Genomic DNA, 25064 nt, shown 5'->3' with positions numbered 1-25064 from the left:
CTCACTGAAAAAAGTATGGCACCATCCTCTTGGCATCTGCCTTTGAGCTATTTATACGCATTAGCGAGGTCCCCTCTGTCTTCTCGGGCGCCATTTCGGCAGGCCTGGACCCCCTCCGGTTCCTTCCCCGGGCCGGGCGGCGGCAGAGGGCGCTGGCCGGGGCGGCCGGGAGGAAGCCGACAGCCGCAGCCTTATCAGCGCGCCGCAGGCCGGGCCGGGCCCGCGCGGCCGCGGGTTCCCGGCCGCTGGCCCATGGGCGGCGGCGGCGGCTCGGAGGCGCCTCCTCCTCCTCCTCCCGCCGCAGACCCGCGCGGCGGGGACCTGCGACCGCAGCAGCAGCAGCTCGGGTGCCGCGCCGGCCGCATGGCGGGCTACGCGCCGCGCCTGCCCTGGCTGCTGCCGCTGCTGCGCCGCGCGGCGCCGCCCCCCTGGGCTCGGGCAGCCGCCGGGGCCGCCGGGCTCCGCGCCCCGCCGCGCCCGCCCGGCAGGTGCGGGGCGCACCCCCTGCCGCCGCTGCTGCTGCCGCTGCCGCCGCCGGGCTCCCCGTCCTATCGCCGCCGCCTCCTCCTCCCCGCCGCGGCGGCGGCGGGCGGCGCCCCGCGCTGCCTGAGCACCGCGGCGGGCGAGGAGCCGCCGCGGGGGACTGCGGGCACTCCGCCGCGCTTCGAGGCTCGGAGGCTGCTGGCCCTGGCGCACCCCGAGCGCCGGAGACTGACAGGTACCGGGGCCGCCCCGGGGCTTTGCCCGAGCGGGAGGGGGCGGCGGGCGCCCCGCCCGGGGGGCTGCCGGGGCCGGGGTGCGCGGCCGGCAGCGGCCGCCGCCGGGGCGAAGGAGAAGGTCGTGCTTCTCTGGAGAACCGGCCCTGCTGGCAGCATCCCAGCACAGCGCGGAGTCTTGGAGCGAGCCTTCCATACGTGTGAAAAGCTAAAAACATACATTCTCCCCCTTCTTGTCACTTTGCCGTCTCTTAATCTGTTGGTTTTTGAAGGGAAGGCAAAACTTTTGGAAGTTAACAGAACTCGGTTCCGTTTGTTTAATGCCTCTGTGCGTGTTCAGCACTGGCTTCACAATCTACCTGCAATAAATTTGGGCCCAAGACTACATGAAATTGAGTAAAAAGGGGAACTTGATGAGTTTAGTTTTTTTTAATAAATCGGAATTGTCTCCCCAAATAAGTTTTTTGCTTAAAACTTTTGTAAGATGTTTTGAAAATAGTTTCTTTTCTAGCGTCTATGCGGTGAAACCAAAACACGGTGGCTTAAATTACATCCTTAACACTGATATTTTCAGTGTAGTATAAACAAACTTTTCTTGATATTGCTTCTCATGGGTTAATATGATAATAGCTGTTGGTAAGAAAACAATGTCAAATTATTATGTGCTTTGGGTTTTCTAAGGTATCTTTATTGGCAGACAGCATGTGCACTGTCTCATGAGTGAGAGGCCTGTAGTCCTCTGTAAAAATTGAGGTAGTTCCCATAGAATGAGTAAATGGTGTTTGAGAGGAGAGGTGAGGTAGTTGTACATATAAAGAGGTATAAAGAGGTGGTTTGTGGAAAATACTTTGCACAAGATTTTATTCATAGTGGATATTTACAGAGTTTCATTACTTGTTGTTATTATATAGCCAACATAATTTGGGTCCAAATGAATGTTTATAGATTTTAGACTACCTGCTGGTTTTACAATGAAGTTCTAAAAGACTGTGGTTTTCCCATTTAAATTTAATCAAGTAAATAAATCAGTTATTTTAAGGCTGGCCTTTAGGACCCAAGGCTTCTAAATAACTGAAAATTTAATATAGTTCACTTTACTGAGCACTTACTGCCAGCTTGTTTATTACAGGCAGGGTTATGGTATGCTTGTTTGTAATTATGTTTTGAAATAGAGAAAAGCATCCTTAGTCTGTGCAGTCTGCTGATGGTTTTATCTAAGTAATCAGCTATCACAGTTACTAAAAATCAGCTACGTGCAGTTTTGTCTTTTGAGATAACAAAACAGCCTCAATTAAAAGGTTTAAAAAAAACCTAACACAACAACTTTACGATATCAAGTTATAAGGATGGAAAAAATATGGAAATGTAGTAACTGCTTTTTAGTGTTCAGTTGGTCTTCACTGTGGGATAGGAGTGAATTTATGTAGGATTCTTCTTTATTGACACCATGCTTAAGGGAAAAGTTGTAGTTGTAATTAGGTGGGGTGATGGAAAAGCTGGCAGGGAAAATGCTTTTGGTCATTTACAGAGTGCAGGGATAACAAATATGGGTAAAATGCATTGTAGGTGGTTGTAGGGAAATTGCATGTACCCATTGTATCTGAAATATGTTTAAATAGTTGCATTTTGTTCCTGTTTCAGCTCTGTACTGAGAAACTAGTCCTTAAAAACCTAGTATGTCTGGGTTTGCTCCATTCAAAAAAAAAGAGGAAGGTTAATGGTTTCACTATATGAAACAATGAACCAAGGGTAAAACATTTAATTTCCTCTTCGATTCCATATAGCCGTTAAGCAAATGCTGTGAGATCTCTTCAGAGGTCTACAGGTGCTGTTTAGTTCTGCAGGAAGGCTGAGTTCTTCCAGATTTTCTGTGTTTTATAGAACGGGCGGCTGGTAACATAGGGGTGTAGTAGTACCGGTGTGGAGTGCTGTGTGCCTTTTCTGGCATCTCACATGGCATGAGTTGTGATGGTCTGCTCCTTGCAGTTGTGAGTTGAAATTCACAGCCACAGAAGGTGAAGAGGTTGCCGTAAGGACAGTGGAATACAGTGGGAGCGGAGGATGAGTTATGAGGAAGTTGAGCAAGCCTAGCTTCACCCCTCTTGGTGTGTTGGGGAGGTGGTGTCAGCTGATGAGGTGCAGGTGCAGCGGTGAAGGTGACCTGCTCCCCTTGTGATTGGCAGCAGAGCAGAAGGTCCCATCTTGCTCTGTGCAGGGCCTCTTCACCATGCAATGGCTCAGGAAGAGGGGGCGTGCTCTGGCCCAAACTTCCCATGTGCTAGCGCACAGCACCTCTTGCAGCAGGAGCGTCTGACCCTCTGGAGGCTCCTAGGAATGAAAATAAATGTATCAAATGTCATACTGCCCAAAAAAAAAAAAAAAGTATCAGTGTAATGTGTTCCATGTCCAATTACTTCTACAGTCGGGTAGAGCTATGAATGTATTTTAAATGGGACATGTGTGTCAAATTTTGTTGTTTGCAATTAAAGTGGTAAAAAGAAGCCCGAATACTATGGTGGGAATTCACTCTGTTAGCGACCATAGCTTTGTGTAGTGATTAGGAGTTTGTAAATCCCCGTAATACCGTCCAGGTTTAACAAAGGAGAGGAGTAATTGTAGGAATTCTTTGTCCGATCTGGTTTACCCAGGTAAGGTAAACGTGCATCTTCGATTAAGTTCAGGTCTTGGGGAAGAGGACAGCGCCATTGTTGGAATTATTAAATCCTGCTGTGTGTGTGTGAGACCACAAAAATGCCTTTTTAAAATGATCCCTTTTATATCCTCCTGCCTCTTTGTTTCTCCCCGTGAGAATCTGTCTGTTGCACTTTATCCAAACCACACACGAAGGAAACAATAGTTGTATTGAATTGTAAAGTAAGCACAAGGAACTCTGAAATTTTTAATCCCATAGCAAAGTGTGCCCTTTCCCTCTATCAAACTTTATGTGCACCGAGTAAGGTTTGTTTTGTACACCGGTCTTCTTTAGAGGCATTCAAGAAATGTTATCTCAGATATTTTATTTGGTAATTTTTGGCAAGTTTGTAATAGCTGCTTTCCTACAGATTAAAATTTCAATTAAGTCAGGAGAGCACTGCCTTATTCATAATCGGATTTTACTTTACTTTAAAAATACACCAGATAATGCACTTCGGTTTTTTGGAAGGCAATTCTTGTGGTTTTAAAATCGCAATTCCTACTGTATATATATATAGAGGTAACTCATTGTGTGTTTTCTCATGTGCGGTGCGCCAATAAAATATAAGCTAGATGCTTTTTGTTGTTTCTCCCTGTAGTTTTTCTTCTGATTTTGTCAATGTTTGGTATGAAACTCGCAAAAGGTCCAAGCAGCCTTGCAGCTTTATCACAGAAAGTTTGTTTTTCTGTGTAATTGATTGTTTATTTTAAACCGGGGGTGAACTGTTAGCGAAGCTACTTAAGTAAGACATTGCAGAAACAATAGCTGCTTATCACTGTGATCAGTTAGGTGCTTAGACCTTCATTTCCTTGGGGAATGTAGTTGCTGCATTATTTCTGTGAACTGTGGATATAGAAGGAGTAATAGCTAGGTTGGTCTGACATAAAGACTGTCTTCTATACATGATAAATGTGAACAAGTTAAATGCTTTACTGTTAAAGCAAAAAAAAAAAAAAAAAAAAAAAAAGCCGAAAAAAAAGAAGCCGTACTTTCTCCTCTAAACCTAGAGTTATTCTGTTACATTCTAGCATTTTGCGAACTGTATTTTTTTTTTCTGAGCACAGTAACACAGTTGTTCTTAACATTCTAAGGAGGGTGGTTCTAAAAAGTTCTTGCATAATAATAGATGCAGTGCAGTTGTCGTGTATGAATTTAACACAGAAAGAAAATCACACCACTCATACCTAACCTAGAACTATACAAAACATCAGTAAGTGCTCACAGTGTACCCTGGAAGAAGATTTTTATCTTGTAGCAAGTATTTGCAGAGCTGACTCTTTGCAGGGTGGATACCCAAATATATTGTGGTCCAGTGTCCACCAAGAGGAAATGGACTTGATTTGACCAAAAAATGTAAAATTTACCACTACATATTTCTCCCATAAAGAACAATTGAAGAGCCCAATCTTCCTGAATGCACATTATAACGTGGTAGGTTTTATTCAGCACTCCAAATGCCCTTGTGGAAAGCCAGTCAGTGTTCAGCTTAAAATTTCCCCACATATTAAATAAAACTGCACAGATAACTGGTAAAGGACAGACATTCATTGTTACTGGTAGAAGGATATTTCTCACAAATCCAAAGCTTGTTTCTGACCCACCAGCCCCCCATATTTAAATGAAACCAGTACAGGTCCTAAAAGATTTCAGGAGGTAACACTCATAGCTAATGGAATTGTAAAATCCAGCTACTGTGACCTGTTGCTGGGTTACTGTGCACTGCCAGATCTCATCAATACCTCATTTTTCTGTCTTTCATCCCTGACTGGCTTGGATGATCTTAATTCATCTGTGGTAAAATCTTTATGTATTTGTCTTCAAAACAGCCCCTCACCAAACAGGCTTGCAAGTATTTTGTCTTCATACTCTTCCACATACTATACTCAACCGGGTGAGAAGGGTGTTCTGGTAAAAAACAGCAAAATTAGAAGCATTCACTGTCTTGGTGTTGGTTTTGTGTGTAGAAAATTAATTTATGACTCTCTGGAATCACTTAGTCGATATTCTGAAGAGAGATTTTTGACAGCTCGCCTAGTTATTGCTTGTAAATGTTCTGGTTTATCAGTTAGCAACCTTGTCCTCATAGGAAGTTGCAGGTTTGCTGTCAAAAAGCAAGCCATGTCAGCCTTAACAGAGAGTGTGTTGATCTTTAATAGTGATAAAGGCATCACTTTGGGCAGTAATCTGGATTTCTGTGCAAGCAGACAAGCAAAATGTTTGCCTAACATTTCCAAGAGGGTTGCTCAGCTGCTGCTGCAGCCAGCTTTCCTTGTCATTGCTCCTGTTGCCACTTTGAAATCCTGGTTTTATAAGTTCCACTGATCTGCCTCACATTTTCTTTATTGTCATCTCAGAGCCTACAAAAAAATTAATTTAAAAAATAAGAGTGTGTTTTGGGTCTTTGTTTGATGTGATTTTCTGGGTAACAGAGTAAGCCATGTGAAACTAATACTACAGAGTTTACTCCAACCTTTTTTTCTATCAGCAACAATCTTTAGTGTCACTGGAGTATCTTCGTCTCTGGTTGCTGAACACACTGAACTCCTCCCTTCTGCCAGTTATCACCATGACAGCTCCTTTGAATGAGGCAATGCAATGAGTGTTTGCTGGTTCCTATTTTTTCAACTAGTCAACATTTTAAAAGAAACAAAAAAGAGCATCCACTTGGCAACTGTGCTATTTTCTAGTTGGTCTGCTGGTATAATCAACATGAGAGTTTCAATTAGGGAACCTTATTTTACATGTGATTTGTGATTAAATTAATAAAGATATGCATGTTGCCTAGTTCAGTAGTTTTCAGTTTGCTTTAGGTACTAGTATTTGCTCTTCATTCAGTTAAGGCTGTTGGAAGTAATTACAGTGAAACCTGTGCTATTTTGAATGAAGAAGAACTGAAGATAAATTCAAGCCACTAGACAGAAACATATGAGAGGTTTAGCTATACAGTCCTCTTCCTTCTGTGAATATTTATATCTGCAGTTCATATGTACTGTCCCATCCATAACTGAGAAATTGTCTGGACTAATGGACACTGAGCTGCCATGCAGTACTGTGCTTATAATCAACGCTTTTGTCCATCTCCAGCTGCCTTGGAGACCAACCATCTTTTCCTGACAGGAAATAACCTGGGTTTTGTTGGATTTTCCCCTGCTGCTTCACAGCTTGAATCCACCAGTGCTGCCAGGCTGTTAATAAGGTCATTCAGGTATTTTTAGCTAATAAGTAATATCCTTTTGAGATGTGCCTACGGCATAGATCAATAAGTTTGCACCAGAAAGTTTTTCACTTTCTCCTCTGGTTTCTTATAGTTTCTATAGCTTCAAGTTAAAGATCCAAATCCTGTATCTTTCGTACACTTGCTGGCTGGACTGTAACACAAGGGAAAGATTGCAAATAAATCTTGACTAAGAAGCACAGGCTGCAGCTATGCATTTTTTGTACTCTGAATTCTTCCTTATAAACACATGACTGTATTTACACTTCAAGCAGAAACTGAAACAAAGCTTTTCCATGTGTATGTGAAGGTGGTAAGAGGCATCAAACCAAGTGTGTCAGGTGTTAGAAGTACTGCTTACAGCAGTGTGCAATAGGGAGGCTGGCTGCTGTCTTCAAGTGATACAAGAAGCTCGGTAGAATGGAACTAAACTTCAGGACTTTCAGCACAGTACGTTTTTTGTCTTCAAAGACATTATGTGCTAGTAGTTTTCCAGCAATCGTATGAATGGTTGCTGTAAGTGTGTGGTTAGTTCTTGGAAAATGATGCTATATCAATGTCATTGTTTGTTGTGGTTTTCATATGAAGTTTGTTCAGTTTTCAATTAAGATGTGGTTTTTTCTAGCTCTCAGCCTTCCAAGCTTGGCTTGTCTTTTTATAATTAAACTTTGTTGTTGGCTCAAGAAATTTCTTTGCAGATTTTAATTCAAAATGCTAAGTTTTGACCCAGTGTAATTTTCGTATTTTGTGATACACCTTCAAAAATCTGGGTTATCCTGCAACTGGAATTCAAGAGCTCTGCTCATCAGCAAATATACTTCTAATTAAGACTTATGCTATTTTTCTTTTAGGCCAACAATAGTAAAGAGTAAAACAAAATGGATGTTTATAAAATTTAAAATAAAAATAAATTCTAAAATGTATCAGTTAAGAGGAAATAAAATTTGGGGTTTTTTTTTGGTTTTTGATTTGTTTGGGTTTTTTCCCGATAAAATTCCATAGTTCTCAGATCAGATCTTTACTTCAGTCCATTGTTACCTCAAAAACAGACAACTGGAAGCTTCCATACAGTGACAAGCATGAACAATAAAACCCAAACCAAACAGAATTTGAAGGATTATGTGTGAGAATTTGGTAACTGTCAGTGTTCTCAAAGAGTGACACCTGTGAAAAGTTAACCTTTTTGGATGGTGCTGTTGAAGGTTAGACAAGAGAAGTGATTCCAGGACTGATTGTATACAGAGGCTTTTCAGAGTCTTAAAATGTGCCTTGCCTAAATTAATTTATACAGTGGCTTAAAATACCCCCTTCAGAACTGGGTGTAAAAGACTGCTGATTATTTCAATTGGCACTTGCAAGCTTAATAGAAGTTTCAAGTGAAAAATCATTTCATTTGTACTATTAATGATCTTGTGAGTTCAGAATAACTTTCCTTTTTCTTCTTGATTTGCAGCTGCTGTTGGCTTTCTGGCAGTTTCCAGTGTCATTACCATGTCAGCTCCTTTCTTTATGGGGAAAGTTATTGACATTATTTATACAAATCGCAGTGAGGATTTCACTGACAGCCTGACCAGCCTGTGTGCCTTGCTGAGTGGAATCTTTTTATGTGGTGCTGCTGCTAATGCTACACGTGTCTACCTCATGCAGACTGCAGGTAAAAGCAGAAGTAAAAGTGGTACTGAGAGTAATCTTGTTTTTCACAGAGTCAGAATCTTAAACAAATTCTTGGCAATGGCCAAGAGATGATTTTTGGAATCGGTACCTTTTTTTAACCAGAGCAAAGGTAAACTAATAGTGTAAAGATAAGTATGCTGGAATGATTGTTCATTTTTATTTGCTGTTAGGTGAGAACTTAAAGATCTCATCTAACACATCTTACCAGACTCTCTTCCCTGTAATGTGCTTTGTTCAGTGCTGTGCAATCCTATGATTTTTATATTGTTGATGTCTGTGTAAAGTCTCTTGTGTCATGCTTGACTGACTTATGTTTTTGACAGGACAAAGAATTGTGAATCGTTTGAGAGCAACCATGTTCTCCTCTATTGTGAAGCAAGAAATGGCTTTCTTTGACAAGACCAGAACAGGAGAGCTGATAAACCGCTTATCTTCAGATACAGCCCTTTTGGGCCGCTCAGTGACTGAAAACCTTTCAGATGGGCTCAGGGCAGGAGCACAAGCATCTGTGGGGGTTGGAATGATGGTATGGTGGTCTCTTACTTGCCTGACACTACTTGTAGTTTTACATTTGTTTCAGTTCTATTAGGTGAGCGTGAGCCAGTCAGTTCAGTAACAATTGTGTGTTCTTGGGAACAAGTGTATTTCATTGGTTATCTACAACAGATGCAGAGATTATTGCAATAGGTGATTTGCCTATAGCCAGCCACTTGATGTTTATTCACAAGCAAAATTTGGAGGATGATGGATTGACATTAACTACTGTTTCTACCCAAAGTTTTCAAGCGAAATGTAGTAGGCAAATCAGTGAATTCCGTTCTTACTGAAGATACTAAAATCAGTGATGACATTCCCATGGTTGCAGGTAAAATACAGTATGAAGGGCCTGATAGAAAATCATTCAAGTTGGTTGATTCTGGTTGAGCGAAGGCAGCACAGCATATCTAATTAATGCCGAGGATTTTTACAAGTATTAGTATTTTTGCTTTAGTCTGTCAGTAAAGAATATGTTTATGTAGGAGCCTTGTTAATGAAGGCTTCAGTGCAGGGCATCAGTTAATATTCCTTGGTGGTCAGTTGGATTACTTGAACATCTGACTTCTCTTGAGGGGTGTTTTTTTTGTGGCCTTAATTTTTTTATGCTTATGCATTGGTGTGGTAATTTCTGCTGTCTACTTGGAGTTAAAAACAGACAGCAAATAGTCTCCTCATAAAAATAAGCATCCAATATTGTCATTATTAGAAACTGCTAAGAGTTTCCAGTATGAAGCTTTAAAGCTTTAATATTTTGTCACTGATAAGAATGGCTTTCTGTACTCTCTTACAAAGGGACTCTGAGGCTTTATCTTACCATAGATAAAATGAGATAACTTTATGTAATGCATTCTGCCCCAAAATACTTCCATAAGACAGTTGTAAGAGGAGAACTATAAAAGCTTGCCAAGGAAAGGAAGAAGATATTATTAAATAATTATAAAACCTATCAATTATGTCGATTTTTAATATTTCTGGGGGTTTTTGTTTTCAGTAAGAAAGCAAGTTGAAATTAAAACACATTAGATCTACTGTCAGTAAATCTAATGAAGAGAACCTCTTTAGGTGCTTTAATGATGATCATTACAATCGATAAGTTTTGCAGCAATAAATGAAATATCCTGTTCCACCCATTCGTGGGTGCTAGGGAGTACTGGTGACTCCATCTGTTTGTTCCTCAGTTACCCAGAAGTACTGTATGATATTTCTCTACTCAGAGCTTCTGTATTACACCATCTATTTAATAGTTCTGAAAGCACTTTAGAAACTGTGTAATAGCTTATGTCTTTCAGCAACCCCAAGAGATTTCCTGGCGGACCTGTTTACTGGCAGGTTAAGGTGCTTGACTAAGACCACACAGAGAGCCAGTGAGAAAGCTAGAAATTAAATCCAGATAACTTTATAGTCCTTTGTTCTAACCTCCCAAATGCTGTGGAAGAATGCATAATTTGCCTGGAAAAAAATTAAACCATGATAAATGAAAGCATGGCAGCACTAAATCCCTACTAGTTTTAGAAAAGTAGCAAGCGAAGTTGCACTTCAGTATTCCAGGGATTATTTTTAATCTGAATGCTAAACTCTGACATTACCATTTTCTTCTAGTTTTTTGTTTCCCCTAGCCTTGCTGCATTTGTTCTGAGCGTTGTGCCACCCTTGGCTGTCCTGGCTGTGATTTATGGCAGATACTTGCGAAAGCTTACTAAAATGACTCAAGATTCTCTTGCAGAAGCAACACAGGTAACCTTTCTGGTTAACTTTAAAATTGCTTTAATGTATTTAGATTAATATCTCTAAAGTTACAGATCTTCTGAAGATAATCGTACTGTTAGTTCAGACCCTGTAGTTTTGCACCTGAGTAGTATGACAGGTAAATGTCAGTAACACTTATTCACAGATCTCAAAAACAACCATACTTCCTTTGTCCGTAGCGATATAACACAGAGATACTAGGCCTTGAGAATTTGGTAATGTAAGAAATTACAAGGAGCTTAGGCTTTAGCTTTGTGAGAGGGAAAAAAAAATCAGCCTATAAAGTCCTGTGGAAGTTGGTACCTGGATTTGGAAACCACTTTTCTTGGATTACGGTTTTGAGCTTGAAGCTACCAGGAGCATAGTAGAAGAATGCTTCCTTTGCTAGCAAATCCGTCTCTGAAATGCATCCCTGATGGTTGACTTTACTTTCAGCTCTTAAATGTTTATGGGGCCTGTTTCTTAAACATTTTTCTCAAAGTCTTAGGGTGGGGAAACATTATTATAAAGCACAGAAATATAATTAGGAAAGCTGTAGTTAACATAGTCACAGTTGTCAGCTGTTATAAACTTGGGATATCCTTTGCAGAACTGTGTAAAAGGAAGATTAGCCCTCTTCTGTTTGTCTTCCTCAGACTGTGTTGATGGGAAGCTCATGCCTTTGTAAATCAGGTGTGGGACTTCATATGAACAAGCAGTTGTTGTGTTCCATTCAAATTTTCAGGTTGAATGGGAGATGAAAGAAGGAGAATTATTTTTTTGTTTCATACTTTTACTTACAAAGGGGGAACTTGTTTTTTCTAAGACCACCACAATGTCCAGTAGCAACTTAGTGTAATTGGTAACAATTGAGGTATTTTAGAATTAATACTTTGCTGTTTGGAAGTTAAAATACTGAGCTGAAATGAGACATTAGTAGTTGGGCTAAATTAATTCCCAGCATTGCTTTGATCAAATGAGTGGAATTGTTTTAGGAAATAACTGCAGGCTTTTTTGCATGACTTAGTATGGAACAGAATATTCTTTATTTTTTCCCTTCCCACATTGTTATTGCATATTGTGAATAGTAACTTCCCTATGGGTGTTGTTCACACTAAATTTTTAACCCTATTTTTATATTTTTCTGTCTCTGCTAGTAGTTAAGGCAATCTTGAGGGTTGTTTTTTCAACTGCTTGGGCATGCATTTTGCTTTTAACTTAAAAGAATTTTTAAAAAAGGGGTTTAGGGTGGGGAGAGGAAGGCATGAGAAATTTTCCAGTGCTATCCAAAGATAGATAGAGTAGTGAAGTGATATTGGTTTAACTTTCAGATGTTCTTTAATGTGAGCATTTCAAATTGTGTGTCTCTGTGGATCTGTTTTGTGCTTTGCTTCAATGCAGTTGGCTGAAGAACGTATCGGAAACATCAGAACAGTTCGAGCTTTTGGGCAAGAAGTGGCTGAAATGGAGAAGTATACAAATAAAGTTGATTATGTGCTGCAGCTGGCTAAAAAAGAGGCACTAGCTCGAGCAGGCTTCTTCGGAGCAGTAAGTGTATTTAATTAAAGTAAGCCAACCATGTTATGCAAAGTGTCAATTATTTTAAAACTCCCGATGATACTTAAAAATCTGCAAATAAATGATTGAGAATAAATTGAACATACATAAAACTGGGGGAAGACTGGACTCAAATAAGTCTAAATTGCTGTGAAACTGCATCTCAAGATAAAACGGTATGATAAAGTCACTTTAAGCCTCAATTTCTGCAACACACCCCATAGCTGGGGACTACTTATCTGAGGCCACACCTTCTATTCAAGGAATTAAACCAGTGGAAACCTTCCCCTACCCTTAGCATTTAGAGGTTTGGCTCCCCAGTGAGAGGAGCATCAATGCATAGGAAGGTGGGGAGCGCGCAGGTAGGGGAGGGAGGCTTGGATTTTTCCATAACTGTCTAATTGAATTCTAAAACTGGAACATAACTGCAGACTATCAATTCTTCCTTGGTAATGATGCTTGAGAATAATATTTAGTGTTCCTTTCCGCCATGGGGAAGAAAAAAGCCAAAAATGTTGCTTGCTTTTTGAACACTTGCTGGATAGCACAGTGCCACTGGATGTCTGGCTGGCTGTTGGCTGGCTTTATGTTAGAATTGTTGAATTTACCTCAGTCCTCCAAAAGTCTAGATAGCTATAGTTCTGAGAGTTCTTTTCATTACAAGGAAAGTTCTGAAACGGCATATTAGAGGATGAAATTTAAGATGTATGTGACAAAATCTGCCTTTTTCCTTTTTCCTTAGACTGGCCTTTCTGGGAACTTAATTGTTCTCTCAGTGTTATACAAAGGAGGTTTACTAATGGGCAGTGCCTACATGACAGTTGGTGAACTCTCATCTTTCCTCATGTATGCTTTCTGGGTTGGCATAAGCATTGGAGGTATGAAATGGGAAATTAGATTTTCTTCACTTGAAAGCATTACAGTCATTATAGGGGTGGGAGGGAAAAAGCTCTTAAAAATCTGACTTTCTAAAAAAAATCTTCTGAATGAACTTCTCAAGAAATCGTATGTTTTTTTCTGAAGAGTTAATGAAAATAATAATCTGTAACTTAATATAAGCCTTCTTTTTCCTCAAAAGAAAAGTAGTTTTTTTCAATGTGTGCATGTGACAGTATGTATTACTTTAATTTTCTTCAGTATCTAAATTAAGATACTCGCTGTATTGTGTAAAGCAATAAAATATTTGGGTCTATGTTAAGCATACTCTATTTAGAAAGGCATGTAACATTTAGCTGTAATTCAGTATAGAGTGTCCTCAACTGGAAGAGTAAACAAAGTGCCAGCAGAATACTGCACTCGGTGCTAACCTTCTGGTTTTCCTTACTCACTGACTCATCCTAGAAGCCCACATGCTGTAATCTACTGGCCCAGCAACAAGGTGTTAATCTTTTTGTCAGAGCTGTCTTCATGGCTGCATACGGGCAAAAATGAAGATAAGTTGCTCAGAAGCTCTACAACTTACTGGAAGCATTCTTTAAAATGAGCCTCTTAATTCTGACAGACTAGGAGGGCAATTTAGCTTTTTCTTTTTTAAGACTAGGCCTGATATCATGGGGAGCACAAAGATGTGCTTGAGGGCAAAAATTAACAAACCTGCTTCCTTGTATATCAAAATTCCAGTGGCACCCATTCCAACTACCAGCCCCTTTCTTTTCTGCTTAAATCATTGAAGTTTGGTCAATGGAGAGATACCTGACACTTTGAAAACGTGGGACAAGCTGATTTTAATAAATGAAGATTAGAAGCACTGCTAAAAATATCATTGAACTAACTTTCATTTGCTATAAAAACATATTTATAAATTCTCAGTCAGATTATTGTAGAATGTAGTTCTGCACAGAGCTCATTCTCGTGGGGACTCTGAAGCGGAGGTGTCTTGCCACAAGAGGCCTGCCTTCCTAGATGCCTACAAGGCATATAAATCTTCCAAATGCTAAGTCTGCTCTGTATATGTCATCAATACATATAGGAGTTGATGTGACAACTATGAAGTTCACTGCATAAACTGTGACTTTGCTCCTCTTTGTTGTAAGTTTGCTGTGTTTTCTTCCAAACATAGAACATGGGTTATGAAAAACAGAAATGTTTTCTAATTTGTATTTGCTGTCCATATTATATAGTGTTTTTTTATGAGTGGTCGTGGATTTGCAAACCTCAGTGTCTGAGTTCAAGGTTGCTCTGTGAGGCTTATGCCTTCCCCTGCCATGCCCTGCTCTAGGACGTGATTCTTCAGCTCTTTTTTCCAAGCAGACAGCTACTCACCATGGCTAGTATTGCAAACTTTCAGATAGTCCTCAGCAGCAGCATGATGAAACACCCTGCCTACACTTACAGACTTGTGACCTTGAGCTGAGCTTCTTGCTCTGCAAAAATAAACCAGTAAATCCATTATATATTTATATATATATATATGTATGTATATATATATATATATATATTTATTTATTTATTTAGCTATATATATTTTTATATGCACCTTCATTTTTCTGCCCTACTGAAATAAGTCTTAAGCACTTTACAGGAATTCAAAAATCATTAAATCAGTGTCTTTCTTTTGAATGGCACACAAAATTTTAAAGAATTGGACATTTTATATCTTTGTACTAGTCCATTTTTAGTTCTATGTTTCGTTTCTGTGTTTATGTCAGCTGGAAAGCCCTTCAGCCAAGCTACTTTCAAGATGATTCAGATATCTGCTAAGAGCTGGGACCCAGTACAATGTGCAGGCCTCGTCCTTAGCTTTTGCTTTCTCCAATACTGTTTGAAGTATTCTGGCATGGGACACACATTTCTTTCCATTGTCTACTCTCCACACATCTTCTCAAGCATCATTTCAGCCCTAGGTTTTCTGCCCTCTCTCTGCTGTGGCTGACTCAGTCAGGCTCTCTTTATTGGTACAAACCTGACAAAGAAGAGCATTCAGAATCCTCTGTTCTACTGAATGTTCTGGGAATATATCTGGTTGAATGCAAAGCCATTTTTCTAAAGTTGAATGCTGTTCTTTCTGACAGGTGAATGAAAAAGGGCATACATAAGCTGAAGTGTATTAACCTTTTCTTCAGAGTGATTTGTTTTACAGATATAAAGAAGAATGGTGAATAAGAGTTATTGGCAGCTCTCAAATGAGACTAGATAGGATTTAACAAGTTTAACAGTTTGTTGGAATAAAAAATCCTCTACATATCTGATCCTTTGATGCTGCTGCTGAAAAGTATAATGCTAATTTTATCTCTTCTGTGTCTTCCATTGCATATGGATGCATAATACTGTTCTGCTTTTTGTTTAGGTCTAAGTTCCTTTTATTCTGAGCTCATGAAAGGACTAGGTGCTGGTGGACGTCTTTGGGAACTTATTGAAAGGAAGCCCCAACTTCCATTTAATGGTGGGTTCTTGGTTTGTTACTATTTAAAGGTTGATTTTGTCTTATGGGTCAGCACTAATTTAGAAGAGTGTGTGTAACACTGATGTTAAGTACTGACTTACATAATTTTCAAAGAAACTAAATTTAGTCATAATCCTTCTGACTTTACCTAAGTATGAAACAGATGATGAAAAATTACTTTAATAAAAAATTTTAGAAGCCAAAAGCTTTTAGTAGCCAACAGTAGCTTAATTAATTACTTTTGTTTTAATTATTTTTTATTCATTTAATTCAGAATATCATTTTAAATCATATTACTTTCTAATTTATGTGACTGAGGACATGGTCGTTTCTAGCTTTTTGGAATTTCTTGTTGATGTCATCACTACTTCCTCTTGATTCAGCTTTAGAGTGAAAAGAGTGGAAACAAGAAAAAGGAGAGGAGGGAGGAGCTCTTTGAGATGGCTATATCTCATATTTCCACTGAACGGTTTACCGTGCTTGTCTCTAATGGCTAAGAAATTATCAAAGAAGCTCTCAAAACCAAGTGGTTTTAATTAAGAGTATTGCAAGTTTAAACATTTCATACTGATCCAGTGAAAATCAGCCAATAGTAAGGCATGTTGATATGAATCCTAACTTGCAAACACACAGTTTGAGGCCTTTCAGCAAGACATACTAAACTGAATTTTTGGATTGTTCTGCCATAGGAATCAGGGACTGAGGTATGACTGGGGAATAAAAGGAAGTAAAGGGTAGGGCTGATAAGGGGACTTCTGCTTCTTGGAATAGTATGGATGTGCAGCTACAGCAGGTGTTGCTTTTGGAGTGATTTGCACCTTTCTCCTTGCAGTAATACTACCCACATTTCTTCTTTATTTGAGGGGGCAAGATTTTATTTTTGCAGAACTCTGGTTGTTGCTGGTGACAACAGATATCTTAGGAAGAAATAATAATGTCTTTTTTCTTGTGTCTAGAACCCAAACAAGAGACAAGTACATAGCTTTTAGATATTTTTACAGTCATATATAGAGGAAGGACTTGTGGTAGCAGACTTCCTGTATTGCAGTAGATTCAGTGTTTTGGCCATGGATAGACTGTGCAATAACTGGACCTGAGACTTAAGATAAGTGATTACTTGCTACTGTGGTAAAAATAAGGATTATGCTGCTACAAAGGATTTAGCAAACACACTTCTTTTCTGAAAAGGAGGTTTACAGGCTATTGTGGAAACATTACTATGTGTATGTCCATCGGTTAAAGTCAAGGAAGGAATCTGGAATTGCATGCTCTTGCCTTTTCCATTCCAGTGCTACTATCATTAAACTGCAAGCCTGGAGAAGAAATGGGAACCTGGGAAAAAAAAGAGCAGAACTAGTGAAATCTTGATTGCTACTGATGAGTATCTTTGTTTCCTACCCACAGTTACTGTTTAACCAAACATAGGCATGTGCTACCCTATGCTGTGGTTAATTGTGTGCTGCATCTGAAAAGAATTAAGGGTTTGAGCTGTGCTTCTCCAGCGCAAACAAACATGACTCGGGTATTGCTCTAGTACTGCCAGTTTTTACAAAGTTGGTGGGAACTTCATATTTTGGGAATGCAGCCCCACTGTCCAATTAATTTGCTTTGTATGGATACATGTCACTGGGTTTTAACAGGGCTTGAAGTAAATTTGTTTCTTTGTCTTAACTATTTATCAGCTTTTTCTAGTAATGATATTAAGATACTTGTTTAAGTCAAATGCTGTGTTCCAGAAATAAGCTGGTTTTATTTAACTTTGGTAGTTGTTAATTCATGGTGGTTTCATTCATGGAAAATTTCACGAAGTGAAATTTTCATTTCAGTGAACTGTTGCCCAACTGTTGTATTTGAATTTATTAAATATGCTTTCCACTGAAAGAAGAAAATAAAACTAAAAATTGTCTGTTAGTGCAACAAACCTAGCAGCAGCTTTATTCCAGTGACAGGAACTGCTCTTGTTCAGAGGAGGGTGCTTCAGGTGACTTTTGTGGCTTGGTGAAAGGGCATTAAATTATTTGCAATGTTTATCTTTTTGTGTTCTGTGGTAACAGGACTTTGGCCTTCACCAATGCCTTTTTATTTCATTGCTCCTAATTTACAAAGCATTAATTGTTTATAGTATGTTCACTAATTCAGATCATTATATGAGAAGAGATTGTTCTTAGTGGTTAGGTATTAGCAAGATGCAAATTCTCCCTCTTGCTGTAGGTAGCCTTACAGGTTCTGTGCTGGTGAGCAACCTGAAATTACATTCAGGAATGATTGGTATACCACACTGATTCTCTCATGGCTGAAATATAACCACTGTGGTCCTGAATTGTGGCTTGCAGTTATCCATAGATTTAACGTGGAGATAGATACTTCTATTGAGTGTCTGTAAAGCAAGTTCTAGGAGGGCTGAGCTGATTTTTGTTTCTGTTCATATTTCTGTATTTTATTTTTTGTTATATAGAGGGAATCACCTTAGGCAAAGACGTATTCAGAGGTGCTTTGGAATTCAAAGATGTTGAATTTGCCTATCCAACACGTCCAGAAGTATCAATTTTCAAAGATTTCAGCCTTTCCATTCCAGCTGGCTCTGTTATGGCTCTCGTTGGCCCAAGTGGTACAGGGAAATCAACAATTGTCTCCCTTCTGCTGCGGCTGTATGATCCTATCTCAGGTATGGTTTGTGTATAGCTCTCATTTGCAACAATTAATGCTTTGCATCTCAGACAAACCTCATAAACAGCTGGGGTTCCTGTGCTTGAGGTCCATGTCTCGTTCTGGAGTGTATGGTTACCTTGTGATGGTGCCTGCATAGCTTTGCATTTCTGATCCACCAGTACAGTGTGTGATTCCCCAGATGTTGTCATTCTCAGCTGTGCGTTTAGACTCTTCCAGTACATGTCAAACACACTTGACTTCACTGTTTCCTAACTTAAGGTACTATCACCGTTGATGGCTTTGATATCCGTCAGTTAAATCCACTGTGGTTCAGGACAAAGATTGGAACAGTAAGTCAGGTAAGGAAGAAGAAAAATCCACGTGGATGAAATAATTTTGTGATCAAATAGCTTTTCCTCACTTTCCTTCTTTTTAAAAAGACATAATCTTGCTTCTCAGTGAAATCCTTCCATCTCACCATAAGTGCTGCTGCACATGCTTTGTTCTAAAAATAACTATTTAGAGTTAGTTCCAGTATTCTGTAGTCTGTTTTTACATAATCACAGAGATCCAAAATGTTAGTTTAGAAGAAAAGTGTGCATGTGAAGACTGGAAGGTAAATTGCTGTAAATTGTGTAGGTATGACCAACCTAATGCTTGCTAATTGTTGAAGAAAGTAACAAAATTCTTAACACTTAATTACCTTTTGTATTGATAGAAGTCACACAATCATATTTTACACAGCCATTTAAAAAACTGACCTTCTGTGCTATGAGTAGTTTCCAGGAAGTCATAATTTCCATTAGGAAAGCATGAAAATACAGCACAGTTGGCACACACTTAGTTTTATAGTGTCACCTTCCTAGCAACCTCTGGACTCTGGAAGTCAATGGTGTCTTAAAAATAAACTATTTCATCAATTAAAATGTTCATTCCCTCGTCTCCCCAGATACTTCACAGTATAATTATCTGTTAGGCTGATGTTCTGGTTAATGTTCTATCTTAAAATAAGAGTAACTGAGTATTTGTTGTATTTCAAAACAACTTCTTTATGTAATAATGCCACCAAAAGCTTTTGTGCAAAAATTATTTCCCTGTTGGCACATTGGCACTTTTCTTTTTGAAAGAATCTATTCCATTTAAATTACCAATAGGAGGTCAATACTGGTATTCAAAGAACATGACTCTACTTTTAAAACAGAGCTCACTTACCTTGTTTCAGACATTTTCCCATTGTACATCACTTGTCCTATCTCACAGTTCTCTATTACAAGCTTGAGTACAAATTAAATGCACATAATGCCACAAAATCTCTGTAGAAATTAGGAAAGAATCATCATTGTTGCAAATCATAGAATAGTTTGGGTTGGAAGGGACCTTTAAATGTCATCTAATCCAATCCCCCTGCTTTGAGGAGGGACATCTTCAACTAGATGTGCTTGCTCAGAACCCCATCCGTGAATGAGCCTAAGTTAGAGTGTTTCCAAGGATGGGGCATCCACCATCTCTGGGCAACCTCTTCTGGTGTTTCATCACGTGCATTATAAAAGAAGTCTTCCTTATATCTAATCTAAACCGACCCTCTTTTAGTTTAAAACCATCATCCCCTGTCCTATGACAATAGGCCCTGCTAAAAAGTCTGTTTCCATCTTTCTTAGAGCTCTCCTTTAAGTCCTGAAACACCACCATCAGGTCTCTCTGGAGCCTTGTCTTCTCCAGGCTGATCAGCCCTATCTCTCTCAACCTTCCCTCACAGGACAGGTGCTCCATCCCTTCCATTATGATGATATGTGGCAAAGGAAGGGCTTTTGATGTTTGAATGTATAGCTCTTCCTAAACTCTTCCTAAAATACTAGGAATTGAGAGTTATGTTTTGTCAGTTAAAAAAGCAACTTAATTTTTAATTGTTTTTCACTGTCCATTTAGGTGTTAGGGGAGGAGGTTTTTTATTAGTCTTTAATTCAATTAACTCTAGCTTACATATTATTTTAATGGATATTCTAAGTGGGAGCTTTTAAGTGGGATTTATGTTATCTGACATACTAGATAACACATGCATACAATTACAGATCTACCATATTAGTTATGTGCTTGCATTTGTCAGGAACCAATTCTCTTCTCCTGTTCTATTGCTGAAAATATTGCCTATGGTGCAGAGGATCCTTCTACTGTGACTGCAGAGGAGATTCAGAAAGTTGCTGAAATAGCTAATGCTGCTAGTTTTATCAGAGATTTTCCAAAAGGGTTTGACACTGTAGTTGGAGAAAAAGGCATTTTGCTTTCAGGTATGTCTTTATGTTGCTTATTTTAAAAATCTTGATGCTATTAAGTGATGTAAAAATTCCATCATTTTTTGTTACCACTTTTTTCTCCAAGCTGTAGCCTGCCATAAGTATTTAGAGAATCCACCACTCACTTCCATTCCCCACTAAAGTACATGGGCCTAATTCTGCTCAGCCCAGGCATTCAGTTAAAATTACCTGACATCTGTTTTCCTATTTCAATTTACTGATAATTTTTCCCCAGGTGGACAGAAGCAACGAATTGCAATTGCTCGAGCTCTGCTCAAGGTAAGCTAGCTCCCAAACAAATATTTAACTACTTCTTGGAGGAGGCAGGAAGGATTAACAAGGAGGAGGTATTTCAATGGGAGAGGTAGGAAAATATTGTAAAAATGAAAAACTGTATCTTTTATGTTAATGAAGTCTGAAAGGGCTGAGTGGCTTAAACTAATGACAGCTTACTTTATGTCAGTGCCTCTCCCTATCTTTCAGCCATGTTTCTTGATAGTTCTTGCCAAGACTGATGTTAAATCATTGTATAATGGCCCATTTCCATAAGATGAGGAAGGATGATCCAAGGATGAAGGAAGACTTTTAAGAATGTGGTACTGTTAAAGCATATATGATGTCTGTGTTCAGAGCTCTGTCATTCATAGGCTAATTTTTCTGGGCTGCAGTTTATTAGGACTTCAGATGCCTTGTTTTAGCTTTGAGGGGAGGTGGCCTGGATTTGGAACAAAGTGATATTTCAGGCACAATGTAGTGTCATGTTTTTCTTCGAAGATTGGTATGGGTCTAGCTTCAGGGCAGGCTCTGTGCTGCACAGATTGAGGGGGCTTCTGAGGATCACAACAACAGAGAGTTTGATTCAGGGACAGCCACGGGGCCTTGCAGGGAGGCAGTTTGGTGCTGATGCTCAGCTGGAAGTTTTGAGTTTTGATCCTGATCCTTGCTGAACACAGTTTACATTCATGTTAAGCCACAGAGGTGTCTGTGCATCCTGGCATGCCCAGTTCTGCTAGATTAATAGGAATTTCATTATACCTGTTCTTTTTACCACAAATGCTGAAAAGCCAATTGTATTTCAAGCCATGCATTTTATATGGTTCATGGGATTAAAGACTTAATTTTGTGGAAGTAAAAAGGTTGTAAAAAATAAATGAGTAGTTGATATACTGGGATATCTGGGGGTGCAGTGGAGTCCTGTCTGTCCCAGATAAAGTTTAAAGCTTTTACTCTCAACTTTATCAAGGAAGTTTGGGTTATTTTCTGTAATTCAGTAGTAAATTCTGCTAAGGGATGTGAGTGCTGGCAATTTTATTTTTTTTTTTTTATAATCCAACTGGGAGAAGTTCTTAAGTACTATGTGTTTTACCTGTGAGTGAAATACTGCTTGTTGGTAGGGCTTTGTGACTTCCAGTTACTAAGACAGTTTTATGTAGCGGACTGACTGCAAGCAGAGGGTAGCTGAGCCTCTGTGAAAGAGCCACACCAGAACATAGAACTTCTGACCACAGTGCTGCCAAGAATGCCTTAAAAATCATCTCCCCCGTTAGTTGTGTCTTTCAAATGGTTAACTAGGAATAGTATTCTGCTATTTTAGTTTGGAAAATTTGAAAGTTGAGCAGCGTTGTTTGTTTTGTCCTCTTAGCATTTAGATTTCTTAGAAGTAATGCTTTGAATGATGCTCAGTTCTTTTGATTAAGTAGGCACTCTTAATTGGAGTTTTAAGGTATATGAATCCTGTTCTCTATTGATATAAATATTCAGATCTTGTTTAATTGTCATTATAACCAATTTTACTTTCTTTTTTAGAATCCTAAAATTCTTCTGTTAGATGAAGCAACAAGGTAAGAAGAAAAAGAAATAGAAATTATGTACCTGTAAAACTCAGATTTGGGAACTCTCTTTCTCTCTCTTTCTTTCTCTTTCTTTCTCTCTCTTCCTCTCTCTCTTTCTCTCCATATCATTATACATTATCTAGGTTTATGCAAAGCAGAAATGATAGCTGGTACATTGTGATTTTTCATTGAGTTAAAATCATACTATGTAACATGATTTTGAAACATCTACTTAAGGCTTTTTTGGCTCTGTAGTTTAAGCTTAGATCCTAGTGTAAAAGAGATAGGCTTATTGTGCAGTGTGTTTTTTTTCCACCAACTTACTTTGGTGTTATTTTTCAATGGTTATTTTTGCATATGAGAATATGTCATGCCTATAACTTGGATGTGAGCACTGAGCATGTTCATGAAACTTTCCTGCAGTTTCAATGGTTCATCTTCACCACAAATAGAGAGGGTTTGCAGTTTTGGCAAAATAAGCCTCATGTGTACAAAACCAACCTGCCTTACAATAACAAATATCCTCCTTTCTCCCATCCCCACCCGTTTGTTACTAGTGCTTTGGATGCTGAAAATGAGTATCTAGTGCAGGAAGCTCTGGACCGGCTGATGGAAGGAAGGACAGTCCTAATCATTGCTCACCGTCTGTCTACTATTCAAAATGCGGATTTCGTTGCAGTCCTTGGCCAGGGTAAAATCCTTGAATGTGGGAAACATGAGGAACTACTTGCAAATCCAAATGGACTTTTCAGGAAACTAATGCAGAAACAAGCTTTTCTTCAGAATAATGATACATTTGCATTAGATTTACAATCCAGAGAAAAGGATATATTAAAAGAAAATGTATGAAACAATGTATGAATAATTACAAACTTCAAAGACTATAACTTATGTTTCAGTTATGTAAATGTTATATTTTTCCAAAATGTACAAAATATTCTTTTGAAACTTAAATGTGTTTCAACTTTTTATTGAAAGCTTTTTATTAACTATTGTAACTTTAAAAAAATATCTGTCACACCGAGATCATTTCAGGGCATAGATTTTTCTGCTTGTGTTACTTTGAAACTGTCTAGAATCTTGTTTGCTGTAATGCACTGTATGAAGATGTGCTCCATTCTCAAGTAAGTTCAGTATTTTAAAGGTAATTAAATGACAATCTTATCATTTTCATATCATTGTCTCTCTCTTTCCAAGGAACTTTCATGTTTTGTGCTTGTCATTAGTCTTAAAATGCTGGAATTCAAAAATGCATGACACAAACACACTCTGAAAGTTCTGTCTGACTTCCACTGCACTGGCCTTCTAGTTACCGCTTGTTCTGAAATGTGATTATGTGTTCTGAACTTGACTATGATCCCCATCTACAGTTCCTGTAGAGAATTACATATGAAGACACATTTCAGAAAGTATGAAAGCACAAGTTGGAGGAAGGTTCTTTAATAAAACAAACAACCCAATGGTAAAAAAGGCAACCAAACAAAAAAACTGACTTTACAAAAGGGCAAAGGAAGTGCATTACTATATGAAGTCACATAGGAAAATCTAAAATTTTCATGCATTTTCTTCCTTTTTCTCTTTTCCCATTTCTTTAGTTTCACTTCCTTTCTAAGATGGCATCCGAAAGAACATGCCCTCTCATATATGTTTTTGTCCTTTTTAAGGCATCTGTAAGTTTTGTATTGTTAATTAAAATTTCAGTGATAGAAATCATGAGTTTTGCCTAACTACTTTATTAGAAACAACTAGTAAACAACCTTTTCAAGGACAACTAGTAAAATAGCAGCATTACATTAATTTGAATAACTGCAGGGGGATATGTTTGAGAGTGAAGAGTTTGCCTCATGTTTCTGATTGAAGAGTCTTTCAATAGAATCTCTGAAGATGCAAAACCCCACAAGATTTTGCAAAGCTAGAAACTTCCCAGGTCACACTAAAATTCATCCATGCTATGAAAACTTGTTGCTGGAAAACCTTATTCACAATAGCTGAAATACCTAGTGTTGGGCAAGCTTAAAATGTTAGTGGCATTAATGGTACCTTGTGGAATATAGTGAAACTATTAGAGAATGAAAATAAAATTGCATCCAGATGTGATTGTATCTTCAGATAAAGTTTTTCTAGAAGCATATGTTGTACTAAAGATATGCAAAAAATACTCCTGACCCAATGTTTAATTTCAAAGTTGACTATTAGTTAATGTATTTAGAGGGGTTTTCAGCTTTAATCCTCACTGGTGCAATCCAACGAGCCCCTTTATTCCTGTATTTACACAGGTTACAGGAATTCCTTGCAGCTGAACTGAACGAGTGTTTCATGTCTTTTGTTCATTAGTTGTCCTGGCAGGTATTGCAGCTGACAGAGAAGTGTGAAAGTCTACACAAAAGCTCTAGTCCACCAAAAGGCAAATGTTTGTCATAACAGGTACATTGGTTAGAAGACTTTATTCTAGTTAGAACCACAAAAAAACTAATTTATGGATATATATGGGACAGTCAAGAACTGGTTAAGTCTCTAACTGGTATCAGTACAAATTATTTATGTGTAGAAAATGAGATTTGAATGTTGAATTTTATCTCTCTCCTGAAGATGAAGCTCTTACAGGGCTGGGACAGCCAAAGGAAGCTGACTAATTCCCTGAGGAAGTGTAGCTGGGTATAGATAGGGTTCAATCAGCAAAACACAAGTGTTCATGCTGCATCATTTAAAATATTTTAGGAACGAGCTGTGAAGAGGAGCTTTCAGTTTTTCAAGTAATTTGAATGTCACCAGTCTTGAATGTCGAGAAATGT

The 25064-nt window shown here is 38.7% G+C and overlaps 1 protein-coding gene across 1 annotated transcript; it reads left to right on the top strand.

Moving 5' to 3' along the window:
* ABCB10 (ATP binding cassette subfamily B member 10) lies at positions 1-23985 on the top strand. Its single transcript, XM_068185090.1, has 13 exons — positions 1-718; positions 8079-8279; positions 8623-8825; positions 10436-10570; positions 11963-12109; positions 12861-12996; positions 15405-15500; positions 17956-18165; positions 18429-18508; positions 20254-20434; positions 20676-20719; positions 22247-22281; positions 22830-23985. The coding sequence occupies exons 1-13, from the start codon at positions 16-18 to the stop codon at positions 23119-23121; spliced, it is 2463 nt and encodes an 820-aa protein (XP_068041191.1). The 5' UTR covers positions 1-15; the 3' UTR covers positions 23122-23985.
* Positions 23986-25064: the final 1079 nt, after the last annotated feature.

This window comes from Anomalospiza imberbis, chromosome 3, assembly GCF_031753505.1.
Source record: "Anomalospiza imberbis isolate Cuckoo-Finch-1a 21T00152 chromosome 3, ASM3175350v1, whole genome shotgun sequence".
In the NCBI taxonomy this organism is placed as follows: Eukaryota; Metazoa; Chordata; class Aves; order Passeriformes; family Viduidae; genus Anomalospiza; species Anomalospiza imberbis.
This window is presented reverse-complemented; position numbering and strand designations above follow the sequence as displayed.

Excerpts from the sequence above, each read along its gene's own strand:
- ABCB10 (XM_068185090.1), top strand. The coding sequence starts at position 16 with ATGGCACCATCCTCTTGGCATCTGCCTTTGAGCTATTTATACGCATTA. Across the intron at positions 18,166-18,428 it reads GCTGTATGATCCTATCTCAG|GTACTATCACCGTTGATGGC; the intron begins GTATGGTTTGTG and ends TCCTAACTTAAG. Across the intron at positions 22,282-22,829 it reads CTGTTAGATGAAGCAACAAG|TGCTTTGGATGCTGAAAATG; the intron begins GTAAGAAGAAAA and ends GTTTGTTACTAG.